The following is a 20,088-nucleotide window of genomic DNA, read 5'->3' on the forward strand; positions in this document are numbered from 1 at the left end:
TATATGTGAGACAATCGTGGCTCAGTGAAACACACGATCATTGACTGATTTGTCGCTCTCACGGGTTTCGCGAACAATCCGAACATATGGAAGATACAGTGATTTTTATCGACACCGATTACTTGATGACTTGAAATTGACTCGTGAATTTTGCTCCGAGTCACGAGTCAATCCACATTTTTGATGCGCCGAGTCAAGTCAAGTCAAGTCATTTTTGCAAAGTGACTCGAGTCAAGTCAAGTCATACGAAAAAGGTGACTCGAGTCTGACTCGAGTCAAGTCATGACTCGAGTCATCCCAACACTGGTTTCAAAGCATTGAAATCTTTGATAGAAAACAAAAGTTTGATCCGGGATTTGGAGCAGATGACTCTGTTCAAACATACTGGTAATTTTTTGACTCATCACATCTGCACACCAGTTTTCGGAGCATGGTCAGATCATTACAATTCACACCTTACTTTTTTTAGGATCATTGGAAGTTTATCACAACGTCATATTGAAATTTGCACCTAAACGTCTTCATTTTACTTATGACACGATGCTTGCACGAACCAAATTGGCTGTCCTGGACCACAATGAGAATGTTGGTAGATTTCAGGCGGTGACACGAGCAGGTTTGCTGTACAGATGAAATGTTTGCAAGTCAAGGTACTTAGTTACTTACTTTTTATTTGTTTAAGCAGGTGCTCCACGATACAAAAAATGTTACTCTCGGTCAGCAAAAGAGTGGATCTTGAAAAACATGTATGAAAAGAAGACGAACCACTACGCGAGAGAGCTTTTGAGGCGAACTACTGAGAATTGCACTGGCATCAACTTTCCCAGTAACATTTCAAGAAGTGTGCATCCAGTCAGCATTGCACCAGAACCAGCCCCCTCAAAAGAGGAATTACTTTCAAAACGTCGTTCTAGAACGTGACTTACTAATCCCTATCTTCAAGTTGAATGGAATGTGGTGCAGTGCTGCATAGCTAAATAGCTCAATTTCATTCTTCCACACTGCCTGACTGCAAAGTCCTCGGATGTTTCTTTTTTATTATTTATTTTATTAAATAACGAGTAAGCAAAGTAGTCTTGATGTATCAGGCACTGCAGGCATTCGTGGAATATAGAATGCAAACAGTTCCCAGTTCACTGTGTAATAATACAGCAACAGAACTGATTTCGACTTATATAGCATAGCCGCAGTGTTATCAATCACAGTTCGTTTTCTATCGGCCATTTGAAACCGACATACAGTCCATCATCACTAGGGTACTTTTTCCTTATAGCAGTCACGATGCAGGCTGGCAAGGGCATCCTGTTTTTGCTACCCAAAACGTCGCTATCAATAATCCATTCCAGTATGTGTCGATAAGACACCAAGCGATATTGTCTGCAATTGGAAAATATCAAAGTATATTGCAGCAATAAAAATAATGCTGAAAAGTAATAGCAGCATATATATGACAGTATAATGCTCCCAATTTATAAAGTGTAGGCATTTATATAAAAGCATGCGAGAAAATGTAAAGAATGCAGGAAATTGCCGTTTGTATCCAGGAACCATGTCATAAGTCCCAAGACCCTGTCGCATACATATAGGTCCAATACTAAACAACACAAACAAAATGTTCTAGGACCCACTTGTTAGAAAGCCTTCTGCCAGGACCATGTGGTTGATTGTTATTATTCCAATTTTTCCTGTTCACTTTGAAAAACGTTTCAAGAATGGAGGGATGTATATGTACGAGAAAATCGTCATGTTCTGTTATGCAAGTCGACCCTCCATTCCCCAGAAGCTCCATTATTTGTTGTATTTCCCTGCAGCAGACGCGTTCATTCTGGTTTGTCATGGATGCACAGTTCAAGCAACTGCACCATTCATTGTTGTCAAGTGTCCGAAGTTGACTCTGGTTTTCTGACGATTCCTTTGACCAATACAATGAGATTGATAAATTGCATTCAAGAAACACAGGTACAATACTTACAGAGACATGAGTTTGTGCTTCTTGAGTTGCAACAAGACGGGCGAATTCCTCCTCTGAATATTGTGGCTCGAATTGATACGGCAGGCTCTCACCAAATATCGTGATATCATCGAAATCTTCTACATCTGTATCTTCATCAGAAGTTAATTCATCAACAAGATCTTCTTCCATACCATTAATAATTTAAAAAAATTTTACGATATCTACGTGTCAAAGGAATTGCATGAAAGAACTGATGGAGACAGAAGATTCGTTTGTGAAACTGAGAACAACAATGTTACGACAAAAAATTCCACAACAATATTGGAACTTTGATGAGAATGAAATTTTCGTGTTGATTATCTATACATCTGTGTCTTGAACAAGTAAACTAGACCGTATCAAGACAGTTGTTATGCCATGGGTAAATGATGCAAAATATCATGTGTCTGTCTCTTCCGCAAGACCACTACTCCAAAGGTTGTGCACTGTGCAGTCAATAATACATCTTGAAAATGACAGCTGTATCTGCATCAATATACAACTGTAACGGCATCTCAGTATCATTCAACTGGCAAATACTATAGAGTCGTGACAAGCTCCAGACACAAATCCTCCTGACCTAACACCGTACGTTGAGCGCCGCCTTGGTGTGCAAGACATGAGTCATTCATAACATCGACTGACAACTATCTAAAGTTCGTCCTCTGCGTAATCGCGTCGAGCAAGTGCGACGATGAAGTCATCGTGCCATGTTACGGGTTAAGAGATTATCCGGAGCCGCGACTGCTGCAACTCTGGAAATTTCAATAAATTGCAGCTCCATTACGGTGGCGTTCTGAAGAAAACGGCTGCGGCCAAAATTTTTTTTTCGTTCTACTCTTCAATTTGAGACCACATCATTTTTTGAGCGCAGTGCCCCTTTAAGACTACTCCTAGTCGTTTCGGCTTCTTCCTATATCATTCATTGTATTGCAGTCTTGTGATATTTTGAAGTGATGAAATTTTATGAATAAACTTGAACTTGAACTTGAATATTTGGAAAATTTGATTACAAACGGAATGAAATAAGGAATTTAAAATGATCTTTAGGCGACGTTAATATGAAACCAAATTTCTAGCGAGCATATGCTTTCGTACATACATTTGTACACTCATACTACGTTGTCGATATGTACAGAGTAAAAGCATATGCTGTATCAAGATCAAATCCATTCTTACCTACTAATTACCATGCACGTCAGGATATCAGGTCTTTTGTACAATTATTAACCTAATGATTATCTCTATCAACTAAGCTATATCAATGAAAGGAGTTGTATATAGTTGCAATGTAGCGAGAATATTTGCCTGCTTTTTGAGACATAAACCGTAGAGTTTGTTGTCCGGCTGATAAAAACTCGCCTAATGATTAAACTGAATTAGTCGTACTAAGGCATTCGTAAGGTCGCTGGTACTTATGGTAGCTTTCGTTTCGTTGCAATTATTATCGAATATCATATCAGTTTAAAATTGATGCCAACTCCAAAGCGCTGGTTTCTTCGCAACTTCTCTATTATATCAATGGCCTTAAAAACGTAGCTTGCGAAAATTAAAAATAAGCGTATGATTCAGGGGTCCGTGAGCTTATTAATTTGCAACATGCAAGGATTCAATGACTAGAAAAAGTTTGGAAACTATTGATGCACGCATAGCGCCAGATACAATCGCAATGGCAACAATGCTTTTTATTACAATATATCACGTTTCTTTTGACTGTGTGGCGTATTGCGATTGTTTCTTCGCAACCTTTCTACTATACAAATGGCCGTGAAATGTAGCTTACTGAAATTGAATATAAATTTATTTATATAGTGAGACTTGGGTCGCAAGCAACTCAGAAAACACAGATTGGGGTCGGGCTCTATAAAGTTCCCAATTACACTCCTTATACTCGAGCGGTTTTTTTCTAAAACTAATTCCCTCACTGCTTAGACAAAACTGTGGACAAGACCTCCACTTCGGATTTTCAAAAGTAGAAAGTAGCTTCGATATATGTTCGCATCAAATTTCTTAGTGAAATAGCCATAAGAACTGCGTAAAATAGACCTCATGTCACTTACAAAATATAGACTATGCATCCAGGATCGGGAACCTATTGCTCTCCTGCTGATAAAACATGGCTTTGTGGTAATTTTATAGTTTTGTACATTATTCCGATCTCATTTAGGAATATTAACTAGAGCTCGTGATAAATTTTCATAACGACTGGCATAATTGTTCTGACGGTAAACGAGACAAGTTTATGAGGTCAAAACAGTGATGTATCCTGCGAAGGGGTGGAGCTCAGAAACTTGAAATCTTGAAATGTATGCTAAAAATTGGCTGCCGATTATTGCTGGTTATTATCAATGCAATGTAATAATCTTTACGATTATAACGCAAATATGATACCTTCACGTTGTTTAATGGAATACATGCGACAAGCGTATTTCGTCAAGTTCGATAAAAAGTTTGCACAACGGCAAAAACAAAGTTAATTCTCTGTACCCACAATTGCACGCCTTGAAATCTTTGATTTTACAATGCGTTGATTAGACAGAAAGAAAAGCAGACATGGCGATGCCTGTATGAGTAGCTAAGCTAAATTGTCCAATGCTCAATGCTCAATGCTTGTGCGGGCGTTTAGCATCATACTCACGTCCACGTATGAACAGAAATGTGGTGAATCATATGCAGTGAACTTCGGTTTGGTGCCGCCAAGACGTAATGAATCTTCAGTTGTGACGTAACCGTCAATTTGAATCATTGTACGACTCGAAAAGACATGTTGCAAATTGAAACCAACCACCTCAGATTGACTGCTATCTCGACCAAATTCAACTTCGTATCAACTCATTTGAATATTACATACATTTCATTTTTACATCCACTGGAAGTAGTTCTAGCATGTCTTTGAAAGCGCTATAGCTACCTCTACTTGTAATCCAGTCACGGCGGTAATTCTACTTATATTTGAGTATACCAGAGATGAACTCTTACGAAGTATTCCAGTTTTCATGCAGTGTGCAAGTAGGTTTTGCCTGCTACTTAATCAGACAGTTATGATTCCAGGTTACTTTCAAAAATTGAAATCAACACAAAACGTAAAGTATGCAACCGTTTTCTGCAAGTATATAGGGCTAAAGAGAGACAATTTGAGGTTTTTGATCGTAATTAATTATGTTCATGATGAAATCCATGTGATTTTGTGGTAATGAGTCTGCTGAATCGTGGTAGCATTGTTTTGCCCAGATGAAGGTGCTACCGCCAAAAGTCGCTTACAGTCTTTTACGCCGAAGGCCATGGATTTAACCGCCTCCTCTAACTTGAATAGTATTCTTCTCTTCGACAATATCTAGAGGGCAAGCTTTTCAGAGTCGAACCAAGTACCATGTCGTGCTACCTTGCTCTTTGCCCGCTATGCCAACAACCTTGGGCTACTTTGGCTACTACGTCTAAAATGCGCCGCACGAAAACACCTGGTCATCCACAAAATAAGGTCCGAAAAAGCACTTCGTCAGCCCACCCATTCGAAAACGTCGGTCTTGGGCTCCCACAGGGTGATAAAATAAACTTCTGAGGGGAGGGCTTCGACACCACGAACCTGCAGTTTGTTGGATGTCTTTACCAGTACTTCTGAGCACATTCATTCTACTCATCGTATGCAGAGAGTTTGTGTAACTTCATCACACGAAGATCGAAAATTTTGACTGAATCCATCAATAATATTGGTAATTGCATGTATCTTGCTATTAATTTTTTATACTCTCAGAATTATCAGATTTTCCGGTAGAGTTGAGTGAGGTGTCGTCTTGGAAAATGGAGGGTACGTAATTATTAATTAAGCACATTCGGATGGGCCTGTTGGAATAATTACTTCCTTGCATGTCATTATTTCGTGACCTACTGTCTGTTATATAGTAAGTAGTTATTGAAATCGCCCATGCGTACTAAACTAAGAGACGCACACGATTTCAAATTGGTATTTCTTCACTGGCAAATAGTTTTTCTCTGAGGTATGGCATTTGTCCTGTGAGGTACTGATTACCAGGACAGCCATTTAGGTGCCTGTGTACAATATATATATGTGTCGAAGTTTTCAGTCAACAAAGGAAAGTTCTTTTCGGCCAAGTTTGCCAAGGTTTTCTCGCTGGTGAATTTTTGGCACACTTTTTGGAGTCCGATGTTGCATAAACTTCATTATGTGCTGACACGTCGCGGCGCGGTAATGGCTGACGTCGAAATGCATATTTTTATAAATCATGCGCATAAAGATATTTAGTGACCCTAAAGCGAAGTGCGAAAAAAATCAAAAAAGTTGGATAGAGTTTCAAAGAAATACTCAATAATGTTCATACACGAAATAATTATGCGTACCCTTCAAGCTCAGCCTCGCATCTATTGAGGGATTTGGGTTGCGGCAGTTACGGTCATTCACAAACTGAATGAATCGAAAACGATTGATCACGCAACCTATGAGGTTAGAGTTAAATCGAACATGTTTTCAGACCTAAGTCTGAAGTTATGATTCAGTTTAAAATTTGAGGTTTTATTTATTTTATCAATGAACACGCCTTCAACATATAGCATCTAGAAATTAAGGTGTAAAATTGTAATATACCCGGCGGACCGGCTATGGTAAGTCGTCGCGGACTGGCGGTTGAGAACCACTGATATAGACGACCAGTCTTTGATTCTTTTGCCGCTCAAGAAATCAACTCCTAAATAGAAAATAATCCCGCAAATCATGGGTACATTGTCTGCGCTTCAGCTTGTACCGTGTACACTTTTTGATTTGGCATATGCTCTGGTTACCATATTTTGGAATCCGGAAAGGAGGGCACTTTTTAAAAATCCTAAAAGTTAGTTTTAGCAAATTGAGAAAGCTGATTTTGAAATATTTAGTCGGAATCATGTTGTGATGACTAAAAAGATAGATCATCGCTTTGACTGTAGCAAAATTCACTGACGAGGACGCATGTAAGCGAGATAGATAGATAATGACTAGATGCGTGACAGGAAGTCGTCCGAAAAGAGTACCAAAGGCAACAACCAATGAACACTACAACATTCATTATCATGGCGCGAATAACCTGATTAGGCGATAAGCACCAAAAATTGTTCAATAAAAACAAACAAGCCACATAATATTCCATAACATGCAGAACATACATTATATTATTCTAGCTAGGTGGTCGCATAAAAGGTACATATTTTACCTTTTCACATCATTCATACTATCGTGACGTCATCAGGAGTGATACTTGAATGCTCGCCTCGACTCGAAGCCTAATAGCCAATTTAGAATCGGATCATTCGCGATTGCCCAGTCCTGGTTATGAGTCAGAGCAAAGAAATTTCGACATACCTGCCGAATGTCACTCCCCTCATCAAAGCGAAGATGAAAACAGACCCAGAAGCATCAGAATAATCGATATCGATCCCAAAGCTTTAGTAACTGTCGTGAGCATGATTCGGGCCTGTTCGAAGCGAGACACCTCGCGGATAATTAAACCCGGACATATGAGTATGAGTAAATCGGCGATTCTTGTCATTAAGCGAGAATCTCCATTTTCAGTAGTCTTGTTATCAGAAGAATTATAAAGAAAACTCCATCGCATTTATGAATACACTTCCTACCAAATAACTTCTGATTAACTTCATGATCGGAAACTGGAATACAAATTTGCATTCCTCTATCACAGAGGTGGTCAGTAGCGAAGTATTTCTGCATTTTGGAAGTTCCAAGTAGGTTATTTTGAGCCACTTATTGCTCAACTGTTTATGTTTTATATTACGTTCAAATGACTGTATTTCGGGCAAACCGCCTACTTTTTACACTATATGTTCCAGAAAGTAGAAAGTCGTATTGGGATATAAGCCACTTGCATTAGAAGTGAAATCATGTAAACTGGGCGGCAAAGCCTCCGTATCAAGATGGGTATACAATATACATTCAAAAATTGAACCAATCTGTGGTTTCATTATTCAGTTTGAATTAGTAACGAAGTGTCTTCCTGCAATTTGGGAAATAACCTCCTCATATTGACTGCTAAAAGTATGAGACCCATAAACCAGATCTACCTTTTGAAACTACTCATTTTTGTGTATTCCAGATCTTCCTTTTCTACATCCACTTGAAGTAGTTATGAGATATCTTTGAAATTACTTATATGTTAGTAGAAATTTACGGAAATACTTCCTACCTACCTAATTGTTAGAGGTTTATCTAGGCTCCTCTTCGCCGTCTCATCCGTGTATGGCTGTAAGCGGTGTCTGAAAAATGCCCCTAGAAGTTGACCGCAGAGGTGGTCAAAGTAGTCAAGAAATCTACTCAAGTAGGAGTAGAAGTAGCGACGAAAAAAATCTACCCAAGTACGAGTAGAAGTACTTCTTCCATGAGCCACCTAAAACTACTTGAAGTAGAAGTAGAAATGACTGACTTTAAATCTACTCAAGTAAGTTAGTAGTTTTGAAAACAGTCTCATTTCGTTCGCATGGGCTGTCAAAGGCTGCAAATTGAGCTATGCGGAAGGTGCAGAGAACTTGATTCGTATTGATGCATCCTAGAAGACAGTCTCAGAGATTCCTAGGAGGTCAAGACAGTAGACACCACACAACCTACAAATATGATTGGTGATTTTACCCCCGTCTTGACCATCATTGATTGCTGCTTATTAGGCCTGATCAGGTATCAAATTGGGGGTTTTGTGGTGTATACGTCGTGTGCGGTGGCAGACGCAGGGCAAGTTGAGGTTCTCAATCGAAACCCGTCCTTCTGAAATGCCAATTCTAAATCAAATATGTATAAGCCTATATTTATGACTAAACAGTTGGTATCCCTTAGTGCGTTTCGATCGAACAATATGATCGCATTTTCGAAGATGACACTATGAATTTTCGAACTGGTATCGGAAGACGAACAGCTGGATTTTCACCCTGATTTGAGATAAATATTGATGATCTTTTCGTTTTGCGTGAAAAGGATGTTTTGATATCTTGACAGCTGTTCTTTAAAAACTCTGTTGATGTACAGTTCATTTTGTGCATCAGTAACCTATAGTAATGCATTAGATGTGCAGTCACATGTGCTTTTTGGTATGTATTTGTTTTTATGACCCAGCGAAAATCTGAGGTTCCGCGAAGGCTTGCAGATTACCGACAGTGTTCCGCAGGCTAATAAAGTTTAACAACCTTTTCTCTATTCAATGTTTTGTTTTCATATGTTAATTATTTCATGCATTCAATCATGCCACTCTCTTGCCAATGATATTGTTTGATCAGAATTTTCTGACTGTCGCCTGTTTGAGGTGTGCTTGATTGATGATTCTGTCCTTCCTTCTTATCCACACAGTAGACATTGTTTTGCTGGTGACTGGAAACAACAATACGACACCGTTATAGTATTGGGATTAATCCGTTAATTAATTCGATCGCAAAAGCCTGGCGGTAAAATACGAAAACACAACGTGCTCGTAATATTATGCACACAGTTTTCAATAGTTGATAGTGGCTGTATATTATCGCACGATACAGGACAAGCACTTCCGGAAAATACGGGCTGACTCGTGGAACTCGTGAGTAAATGACAACAGCATCTGCAGTAAATCGCTATTTCATGACATCATCCGTTGAGGCACGGACACATTTGGTATAAATGTATAAAACTTGGTGAGTACTAGAGCCCATCAAACGCTGTCATAAACAAGCGACCACGGGAAAATCTCTTCAAAAATGAGACAGGGTATGATGCTCAGGATTGCTCACGAATTGCGACGCCAGAAATTTTCGCGGTGGGCTTTTGTGCGCATGGAAGCTGCGTTGCCTCGTTTGCGTAAAATCTGAAATGGGGCTCTGTAATATGCAGATGTCTTGCTTAAGACTTTTTGCCGGCAGGAAGACCGCAATGCAAATTTCAAATATAGTCAATTTAACTTGTGTATTTGGCTCGATAATTAGGGTTACCATATTTTGGAAATCTGAAAAGAGTTCACTTTCTCAAAATTTTCAGACTTGCAATACCGGAGGAAAATCCTGAAAACATTGTAAATTTTTCGGTCGGTTGACTAAAAAAAGGTCATCTTTCCGGCTCAGCTCGTGAAATAGCCGCCGGAGCGTTATGTCAGTGCTGATTTTCTGTATTTCAGTCGAGTTTGGCCCTATATTTACCAAAATTCTCAAATAAAGAGGACAAAATCTCCAAAAAGAGGACACTTTCGAAAAGTCAAAAAAGAGGAAAAATCTTCTTAAAGAGGACGGTACGGTAAGCCCTAACGATAATGCTTGTGCCATGAATAGTGTGGCGAGCCGCTGGTTAGCTACCACTGTACCTCAGGTACAACAAGTGTGACCGTCAGTTACAATAACAAAAAGGTTTGGCCTCCCGACCTACAGCAGTGGTTCCCTACCGGAGGTCCACGAAGCCTCTGGATTTGCAAAATGGTCAATAACCTGATTTGCATTTCTTTAAATTAAGGTAATCACGAGGCAGTTTAGCTTCATCGCTGCTAAAACTTCAGGACTCACGTAAACATAGAATGGACGTTTTGTTGTGGTTTGTGGTAAAATATAAAAGTCGCAGTCGTGCAGGTCAATCAGGATGACTTCGAAATGTTTGCAAAACCCATATTCTCCTGTGACATGCATGGTCAGTATTCCGGAATAACTAATAATGAGGAGCTGCTTGATAGAAACGACTAGGCTGGACGATATATGTTCATCAAAAAATATGTTTTTCAATTTGTGTGTCATATGTTGCGATCATACTCAAACGTCTTCTCGGAAGCGTTACGCGATATTATTATATTCGCCATCACCTATATTGGCGGAAATGCGTTTTCGGCACTCGCTCATATCAAATCGAAGACGCGTATTTTCCAGACACAATCACTATCTTAAGAAATGCAGCTACACTGCTACTGAAATCGCTTTCGAACAAAAGTTTACCGAATTTCTACATGAATAGTATGTTATTTTGAAGAGACATTTTGCTGCTACTTATCACTAGCCTGCAGTTAATATTTGCACAAGACAGATGACGGTTGCACGATAATTAAGCTAGACTTGCTCTAAAACTTTGGGGGTCCGCGGGGGTCCGTGATGGTTCTAAAGGGGTCTGCGAACACAAAAAGGTTGAGAACCACTGACCTAGAGGCATCGCATCACTATGCTCTTCACTATGTGTAGAGCATCTTTGTTTCTTGATGTGAAAGCAAGTCGGGAAGCCACTATATTGGTTTTGAGAGTGTGGAGAGAACGAAGTATATTCAGACTCATCTTTCATCGCCATTTCAATTCCAGTTACCAAAAATATTCAACTTCACAATGCGTCGCCACACGTGATTTGCATATATAATTTGTAGGGTACATGTTGAATTTGATGATATTCGTAGTACTTGAGAATTTGTTAAGATGTTGTATGTAATGTACAGTCCAGTGTTTGTTGATGAATCATTTGTGATATGCGTTTTTTCTCGGTATATGCTCGAATTGATACGGTTCTTCGTTTTTATAATCGAGGATTCCTTGAGCGACTGTTGCTGGTTTGTACGATTTCATGACTCGCTGTTGAACAGGTATCGCTACATTACTCTGCTGTTTGTGAAATAAACTGATAATTTCAAGTTTGGAAACGGATCTCAGCCGCTGAGCAGGGTTACTCAACTCGCTGTCCGAATGTCTCAGAATTTACTTGGTTTGTCCAAAAAAGTCTCTTTTCGCTGATTTCATTAACGGGACAATAAATACATTCCACTTGTTGCTTTGCTAATACCGCTGTACCGGATTCTGTATAGTTATACCGTGTAAGCACAAAGGACGTAGTTTATTTTTGTCCTTGATGTTTTATAACATTTGTTATAACAAATAACATAATAACATTAGTATGACTGTAAAATATTTCAAGATGGTATCGGACTTTTGTGTTTTACCCTTTGCTAAAAATAGTTGAAAATCTCCGCCGTAGACAGGCCGGAACATATTCAGAACTTTATCAGTGCACACAATAAACATTTGTTAAAAGTTAGTTTTACGTACAAACGATGAACATTTTGATAATATACATGTACCGTTACATTATAGAAATACGTGGCACGGTGATATAAAAGACATCTGCAGCGTGCATCGTTGGTCAACCAAAAAATTAGCAAGTAATACACAAAGCAAACCTATACAAAAACGAAATGTAACCGCAGAAATCAGCAAGTAATACACAAAGCAAAATTACAAAAACGAAATGTAACTGCAGCTATGTTTCTTCTATATTTTCCCTTACCGACAAGTACAACCTGTCTGCTCCAACATCGATAGCATACGAAACAAAGGTAGATAGCGATATTTCTTTATCGGTAGCTTGCGGAGTGTCAGTGGCAAATTGAGATCTAGCTGCTAAGTGATTACTGATAGGGTAATACTCTTCACTCGGCGTTGCATCCATCCCAATATGTTGACTGGGAATGGTGTTTTCGGAATGCATGGTCACGCGAGTCGCGTTGCCTTACGATGAATTTGTATCGGTAGTGCCTGAGCTACTTTTCCGCCGATAATATATCACGGTGGCTGCACAAAGCCGTCTCATTGTGGAAATAGCGGACTCCGCCGTCGAGCCGGCTATTCTTATTGCCCGCAGAGATTTAACGGCCTTTCGAAACTCTATCGCTCTTACGCTGTATATCAGACAATTCCACAAGCTGTTACTTAGCGTAATGATGCCGAAGCAATATCCGAGGGAATAAATTATTTTAATGGACAGTAAATCTAACTGTTCCGGCAAAGACAATTCAATGTTGTCGAATGCAGTGGCGGCAAATAAGGTGGCAAAAGCTGGCACGTAGCACGCCACGAAAACACCCACCATTAATCCCAAGACCTTACTTACCCGTCTTTCCATATCATCGACATTTTGACCCTTTTTCGTTGAAATTGTTGTGAGTTTCTTTCGAACGTTAGCATGTTTTTTGGTTGCGCGGAAAATCATGATGTTTGTCACGCATGTTAGGATCAAAGGAAGGCCAAATGCCACCGACAACAAAATGCTAGCGGTATCACCAACAGGTGTTACCGTGAGCCCGGCATTAAGTATATACTTCAAATTCTTTATCATGAATGGTATCATAGAAATAAAGATACCCAATATCCATATGACACAGCAAGCAATCTTTGAGTGCGTCTTGGCGTTAAATTTGTTGTAAGTAAGCGGTCTGGAAATCGCCCACAATCTGTCGCAACTCGCTATCAATAGCGTGTACACCGATGTTGTGAGAGTGAGTATTGTGAAAAAGCCCAAAACATTGATATATGCAGTAGGAACGACCGATCTTGTACCCCCGCCTGCATGTCTGTAAGTTATATTCGATGACGCCGTCACTATTTCCCCCATTTTGCGCGGCACGCGAAATTCTAAATAGCCAAATACGATCGTGCTCGGTATGACCGTCAATCCACTCATTAAGTCGCTAGAAGCCAAGTTGATTTTGTATATTGCTTGACTATTTCGCAGCTTTGCAGTGGTCGTGTAAACTACGAGCACGATTATGTTCGCCGCTATCACAGCAATGGATAGGACCGCCGTAACGAGTGAACATATTGCCAAACTAGACATGATCCTGAAATAAAGAGATATTTCCATTGAAATCTTGTACAATGTAAGCCCAGAACCATAAAGCCCACTGCACACTGAGCTCGCGACCCGATCAAACGAGAGAATCTCGTCTGTCTGCGACGGGGCCATGCAGACCGGAGTTGTATGGGTGGGAGTATGTCTACAGGGGGAATTATTATGTGCCTTGTCTGATTCATTTTAACCTATACAGTGTACCCCTGTACATTGGTTGGAAACTGGATTAAGCAGTTACTTTTAATCGAGGTATGTCATGGGTTCATGATGTATATTTCAGACACCGGTACATCTCGGTGTAGGACGTCTGAAAATTTCATTGTCGACCAGGTTAGATAGCAGCAGTATAATTCTTGATGTTAGATTTCGTCTATTCTCCTCTTTATCAGACTTCGGTACGAAATGTAGTGGCGATTATTATAAAAGTCAGAAATGGACCATGCATCATTATGGAGAATGAGGTTCCCGAGAGCCAAAATAATAGAAAACCAACCAGGCCCACGGATCAATTTCAATGCTTGATACCTGAGGGCGAATCGAAGATTAAAAAGGAAAGAATCCCAGGGTTATATTTGAAATTGTCAAGATTTAATTCATTTACAATAAAATTGCAATGCATTTGAATGGTGTTCTCTATCATATGGAGAAATTGATGTATAAGTGCTTGACAGCAGATGCAGTCACTGAGGCGATGGAATACAGAAAGGCTTGGTGTGTGAAGCATAGTAGGCTACAGTTAGAAATCCCGAAATTTGGATCAGCAACTGGAAATAGCGCCCATAACTGGGTCACGCAGATTCGGCGTTTTGAGCAATGAAATATGATATTGGTTCGGTAATGGAAAAGTGTGTGCATATAAGACGTCACCTTATTCATTGACAAAACCATGTACCCATCGAAATATTCATTTTGCGATCTATCAGGAGCTGTGCAATGTGTATCCATTTCGAGCCTTCGGACAGAACGCGCAAGAGCTGTAGTTGCCGCTTGTGGGCACCGGGACCAGTGTGCATTGTGTCGCGACTTCCGACTCGCAACTCGCGATGTTGCGTCGCGAGGTCAGTGTGCAGCGGGCTTTATAATCGCGTTTGCGACAGAGAGGATATCAAGTATGTGATCAACCAAACTCGTAGTTCTCGCCAAATTGCGTTTAATATGTGTGATACGAGTCACAACACGAACCTATACTGTACCAGACCACGATCAGACATATCGACTCCACTTTTTCAAGTCATGTCCTTCTTAGTTTATCGTCTGTCACTCTTGATTTAATGTATGATGCATGCCTCTTATTTGCATGTTGTAGGCCAAACTGAGCAAGGAAGTCACCTTTTGAGGCGAAGCCTAGGATTTCAAACTGTTCTCTGAATTGAAATAGCAGAAGTTATCCAGATTCGCAGTAGCTATCCAAAATGTTTTCGTTCTGTGTGAAACTCATATTTTGTTCTATCAATAATTATACATTGTACTGTAACTGAAGAGGATGTCCAATCGCGTACGCGCTGAAAGTGGCGTCTTCAACTCTCCTGAATGTACCGCCATATAATATTAATGATACGGGGTAGACTCTTACCTTATCGAATAAGTATTCCACGGTGATATGTCCCTTTCCATAGCTGTGTCCATGTCGTAACCAACCCACGTGATATCGCCGAACAAAGTGAACGGCGTGCACATTTCGTGAAATCTACCAACGCCTGCAGACGGTCGATCGAATAATGCGATTTGAACACATGGTTCGTTCAAGGTTTCAATGCTCATGTCGCGCGGCATCAATGATGTAGCTAAGTTTCTCCACAGTTCTTCATCACGTGTCGTCTGTTTGTCATTCAAATACGGAGTATGTTTTGGTACATAATTGTAGAGAGTTTCAACGCAATTGTTGAATAGCTGGTTCCGGTCACAGAAGCTCTGGTACACCAATTTGGTGAAGGGTGTGAAATCATAGACAGGATCTTCACACTCAGAATTATATTGATCGCATTTCCAATTCCCTAAGGTTGTAAGATAAGTCGTGAGGTAATGCCCACCGGAGTACCACACACGAGCAAAATTTCTGTAGTACATGTCGCAGCATATATTCCTGTTAGCAGATAAGTATGCCGAAAAACTGTCACACTCCAACAGTTTAGGGTTTTTGAATTCCTGTGGTACAACGTTGATAATATTTGACGTTTTGTTATTAGTCGACGCGTCACATTGCATCACGAGCATCAGTAACAACCACACCAACACCATGATATTGTTGCAATGTGACATGAAATATATTCGACCCATTCTGAGCAACGGTTCCGGTCACTTGATTGCAAATTTGAAATGTGGAACGATTCGAATGTTGTCCTGAAAAAAGAAGGAAAAGTCGTCAATTATATTCATTAATTAAAATAGTCACTCTAGCTTATCCGGAGAAAGATTTCACTTATTACATACTACATGATATCATGTTTGAAGACCTTCTTGGAGGTATACAGAAATTCAAAATTCAATTGAATAGTATATTTATATTGAAGTTATTATTCGTTAATATCATATATATTACATAATAAATAAACTTGAAAACTCAGACTCAATAAGTTGGATCGCTAATAATCTTCCAATCTGGTCAATAAAGCATCGAAATGTACCCGTAACTGATGTAGCGTATATAACCTAACTTTTATATACAGAACTGTTTTGAATTTGCGACCGAATGAATAAATGGCTACTGTTAATAAATAAATTGAATTCTATGGGTAAATTCCATTTAATGAGTCATCGCCTTCATTGTCACATTGTCCTCGTCAACGCAAGTTCGTATCGGACTTTTGTCGGTCTAGGTTTGCTCGTCATCTTATCGCATGTCGTCGCATAATGGTGTATTTCAGAAGGTCTCCTGCTTTATGAGAGGGGACTATTTGCAAATGTATACACGAAAACGTGATATTGCATCAATGTGAGAACCTATTGATGGAAGCAGCAAAGGATTCTGTTGATAGTTAGCTTCGTGATGTCCGTTGTGATGTAATTACCCAACTTGGCCGTACGCTATCCATTTCAAGAATGATTTTTACGAAAAGTATTAATAATATGCGCTGGTGCAACATATGTAAGCGTCACGATTGTGGCTAGATAAATTGCTAGCTAACCAATCGGATCGTAACTAGGGCTGGGCGAAATCGAGTAACTGAGTGATTCGATTCTGAATCACGTATTACGCTTCGAGTCGAGTCGAGCGTCATATAAGTAAGCTTGCAATATTCATAAGGGTATTAAGCGATTCGGCATCAGACTCTATCTTGTTATACCATCATTACACGAATATGTATTGCGCAGTGGTTCTCAACATTTTTGACCTTGCGGCACCCTCTGAACGTGAAAATATTTCACTGCACCCTATCACGCCGAGTACCCGCATTGGCGAGATAACATAATAAGACGTTGCCCCGTTGCAATACCAACGCGTTGCGGGTCTGCGTCCGACCGAGGTCGACTCAAGAATCTCCTCCAAAGTGTCCGAGGTTCTGATGGCAGTGACTAGAAAACGGGTTGACACCTTCATGCAGACCTCAACATCACCACCCAATTACCCACCCGGCTAGTAACCTTTTGTTTAGATATCTTCGTCAATGCTACTATATGTGGGTGAGTGGAGCGATAGTGTAGTACAATGTTTCTTAATTTTGGCTCCAGCGCTCCCCAAATTGCGATTTGAATTGTTAAGGCGCGGAAACGCTCAGGGGGTGATAGGGGCGCTGGGCTCAGGGGGTGGTATGGGGGCGTTGAAGAAAAATGGCGTCGACGCAGATAATGTATATAGTAGGGACATGTATGATTATTGATTATATAGTAGAACAATAGTCCTTTATATCCCTGAGGTCTCATCGGAAATAAACATTCGACAAAATCTGACAAACCTATAAAATTTTGTCGCGCCGCGCAAAATACACTCCTACAATGTTGCAACATGTTTCGCCGAAAGCAGTGGTTTATTATAATTCTCGAAAAATGAATTGTGAGTACTTTTGGATCGATTATTCCCGGTTACAAAATGTTTCGAACTAAGTATTGCATCCTGCCGCGCACAACGTGTCGAAATCAAAGAGACTGTGGCACTTTTGAGAGTGGGAGCCCTTTGTACATTAAATAAGGTTTGAAGACTTTCGGCGAAAATGATTAACTAAATACACTTGAGAGCTACTAAAGTGAACCATGAGAATATTTATTCATTGTATTATACAGAAAGATACTGTTTAGTTTTGTGACCCAGGACCTCACATAAACGATATATAATATGGGTTGCTTTGTTTGGAATACATTCATGGTAGAGTTAAAAACTGCGTACAGTGGGTACTAAATTCAATGTGAGCTATGATCTCTACCACATTCTCAGTTGCTTTACTAGTTACACAGAAAAATAAAACAAAACCCAATACAAATTATCCCACCATATTGTCAATCGCAGTGGTGAATTCGGGATGTGTCCATAGGGCTCGAATCAGATGGTATGAGCTCGTATCCGATGGTTGCTATAACAACCTTTATTTGATGCCAAATATAGCACATACAAATATTGTAGCTTTAATTAGTTGAGTGGTCCACGCGTGCGACTCAAGCGCTAGTAAAGTACCAATTCAAAAAGACCGACCGGATTAAACCTCTTACCCATTGCTTTTACTGCAATCCTTAAAATATGGGGGGGGGGGGCAGGGCGCCACACCTCGGCAATTATCGAAAAGGGGCGCTGCGGGAAAAGAGGCCAAGGACCCCTGGTGTAGTATTTGACAATGAAGTCCCCGATTTGATGCTTGATAGCAGCTTGTTCCGAAACGTCGGAGATTTATCTGAGATCATGCTCGCGTATACTCGAGTTTACATCGGACTTACAACAGAGGCCCGGAGATGGAGCCGATCAAGGACGAATTAAAAAAGAAAATGAAAAGGGCGAGGAAGATTAAAACAAAAAAAAGATCGAGACCGAACACCGTTACATCGGGCATTGGCTGAGATGATGCCAGATTGGGAGACCGGTCTTTGTCGTTTCGGCGTGCGCCGTATATCTTCATCACATCCAATGTTTCCTTTAATTTTTCACGAGTCTGCGCGCACTCACCATCTGACTGCGCGGTCCCTTGGACAACAGTGCGTAACGAATAAAAAAATGTGTGTCTTGAGCGTGTCAAATAATAGAACCACCGACTGTCCAAAATACTCAGAATTTAGATTCCCTTATTTTTGCAACATGTCGGCCTTGTTTACTACGTTCTCTTGTGGCACGCCTGAGCAGTCCAATTGGCACACTAGTGTGGCGCGGCACGCCGGTTGAGAACCAGAGTATTAGCTTGTAATGACATGGGTGCTGGCTTGCTATGACGATATTAAGGATCACATTTCGGGCATGCAATGCACCAATCCGTACCGTACATAATTATAGCTTCACTTTACAATATTGTGAATCCCAACGTATTGGTCCAGCACTGCGACCAAGACATTAAATGAGAAGGAGAGCCACCCAGGCCACAGAGATGGTCCCTGGTTAGTGCAGGGGCCGGCAACCTTTCGTGTGCAGCGTGCCAAAATATCAAAAATTGTAAAATATTACCAACTGGCGTGCCAACCATTTTTAATTTTGTCATATTTAGCGTTTCAAGCAAGGAATCACAACAACCACTTATCTGTAGCTAGCAACGGCATCGGTTACGTCAGTGGTTCTTGCAGTATTGGTCGCGAAGGGTATAAATTTTGATCGCTACCACACTAGACCTACCACCTAATGTACGCAATGTGTGCACTATTTAAATTTAGTCGCGATCTTCTGTGGTTGCCTTGATCGTTTTCAAGTTTACTGTGTTCGGTTCCATAGCCAATAAGTGACAGGCCCATACAAGATTTTATGATGAGATGACCTGATGATAAAAATGTGCCAACCCCTGCAAATCCTTTTGGCAACGTACGCAGCGCATGGAGTCGCATGTTGCCGAACGTGTGTCTCATATCGTGAAAATGCCCTTGGCCAAAATGCTTGTTCCTATAAAATATTCGCGATCCCACAGGCAGTACAGTGCACATGCACACTCCTAGACTAAAGCCCCCGAACAGTTTCATACTATATTAGGTTGCCGTATATATATTTTTGTGGGTTTCCCAAAATCAAGAAATTAAGTCACGGTAAATCGCGCGGAGCTCGAAAAATATGTCTAAAACCTGCCTAAAAAGACTCTGTATTATGTTGATTTATCAAAAAGTTTTAGCTTTTTCCATTCTGCCAACTTATGTGACATGTTTTGCAACAAACGTGGTCATAATATGTCGTTTTCGTCAAATCATACGGCGTGCCATGAAAAATAATCTCGCATGTCACAAATGGCAAGCGAGCCGGAGTTTGACGACCCCTGGGTTAGTGGTTATATAACACTTGGGCTACTCAAAGTACGATTTGTTGCTAGTCAATTATAGTTATATGCAGACAACAACAAACAAAACAACAAAAATAGTATTTAATCTACTGGTTATTGCTACTCCATAT

The 20,088-nt window shown here is 40.2% G+C and overlaps 4 protein-coding genes across 4 annotated transcripts in view; 1 reads left to right on the top strand and 3 right to left on the bottom strand.

Annotated features, from left to right (window-relative positions):
- LOC145442928 (uncharacterized) overlaps nucleotides 1-20,088 on the bottom strand; it is a 188,668-nt gene that overhangs the window by 99,027 nt on the left and 69,553 nt on the right. The window lies entirely within an intron of this gene.
- LOC145442792 (uncharacterized) lies at nucleotides 310-1,007 on the top strand. The gene is made up of 3 exons (XM_080320801.1): nucleotides 310-387; nucleotides 470-616; nucleotides 686-1,007. Exons 1-3 carry the CDS (start codon nucleotides 366-368, stop codon nucleotides 919-921), a joined length of 405 nt encoding a protein of 134 aa, XP_080176927.1. The 5' UTR covers nucleotides 310-365; the 3' UTR covers nucleotides 922-1,007.
- On the bottom strand, nucleotides 1,137-2,151 carry LOC145442800 (uncharacterized). Its single transcript, XM_080320814.1, has 3 exons — nucleotides 1,973-2,151; nucleotides 1,629-1,912; nucleotides 1,137-1,377 (listed from the first exon to the last, which is right to left on the bottom strand). Exons 1-3 carry the CDS (start codon nucleotides 2,141-2,143, stop codon nucleotides 1,200-1,202), a joined length of 633 nt encoding a protein of 210 aa, XP_080176940.1. The 5' UTR covers nucleotides 2,144-2,151; the 3' UTR covers nucleotides 1,137-1,199.
- On the bottom strand, nucleotides 11,396-16,793 carry LOC145442808 (uncharacterized). The gene is made up of 2 exons (XM_080320824.1): nucleotides 15,160-16,793; nucleotides 11,396-13,575 (listed from the first exon to the last, which is right to left on the bottom strand). Exons 1-2 carry the CDS (start codon nucleotides 15,861-15,863, stop codon nucleotides 12,468-12,470), a joined length of 1,812 nt encoding a protein of 603 aa, XP_080176950.1. The 5' UTR covers nucleotides 15,864-16,793; the 3' UTR covers nucleotides 11,396-12,467.

The sequence above is a fragment of the Botryllus schlosseri genome, chromosome 1 (assembly GCF_051294905.1).
Source record: "Botryllus schlosseri isolate E-star chromosome 1, Bs_hap1, whole genome shotgun sequence".
Taxonomy (NCBI): Eukaryota; Metazoa; Chordata; class Ascidiacea; order Stolidobranchia; family Styelidae; genus Botryllus; species Botryllus schlosseri.

What these genes read in the sequence shown, in the direction of transcription:
- LOC145442792 (XM_080320801.1), top strand. Translation starts at nt 366, where the DNA reads ATGACTCTGTTCAAACATACTG. An exon ending in GACTCTGTTCAAACATACTG is followed by an intron (nt 388 to 469) that starts GTAATTTTTTGA and finishes TACTTTTTTTAG; the next exon opens with GATCATTGGAAGTTTATCAC. An exon ending in TCAGGCGGTGACACGAGCAG is followed by an intron (nt 617 to 685) that starts GTTTGCTGTACA and finishes TTGTTTAAGCAG; the next exon opens with GTGCTCCACGATACAAAAAA.
- LOC145442800 (XM_080320814.1), bottom strand. Translation starts at nt 2,143, where the DNA reads ATGGAAGAAGATCTTGTTGATGAATTAACTTCTGATGAAGATACAGAT. An exon ending in AAGCACAAACTCATGTCTCT is followed by an intron (nt 1,913 to 1,972) that starts GTAAGTATTGTA and finishes TATTGGTCAAAG; the next exon opens with GAATCGTCAGAAAACCAGAG. An exon ending in GGCAGAAGGCTTTCTAACAA is followed by an intron (nt 1,378 to 1,628) that starts GTGGGTCCTAGA and finishes TTCCAATTGCAG; the next exon opens with ACAATATCGCTTGGTGTCTT.
- LOC145442808 (XM_080320824.1), bottom strand. Translation starts at nt 15,863, where the DNA reads ATGGGTCGAATATATTTCATGTCACATTGCAACAATATCATGGTGTTG. An exon ending in TGGAATACTTATTCGATAAG is followed by an intron (nt 13,576 to 15,159) that starts GTAAGAGTCTAC and finishes TCTTTATTTCAG; the next exon opens with GATCATGTCTAGTTTGGCAA.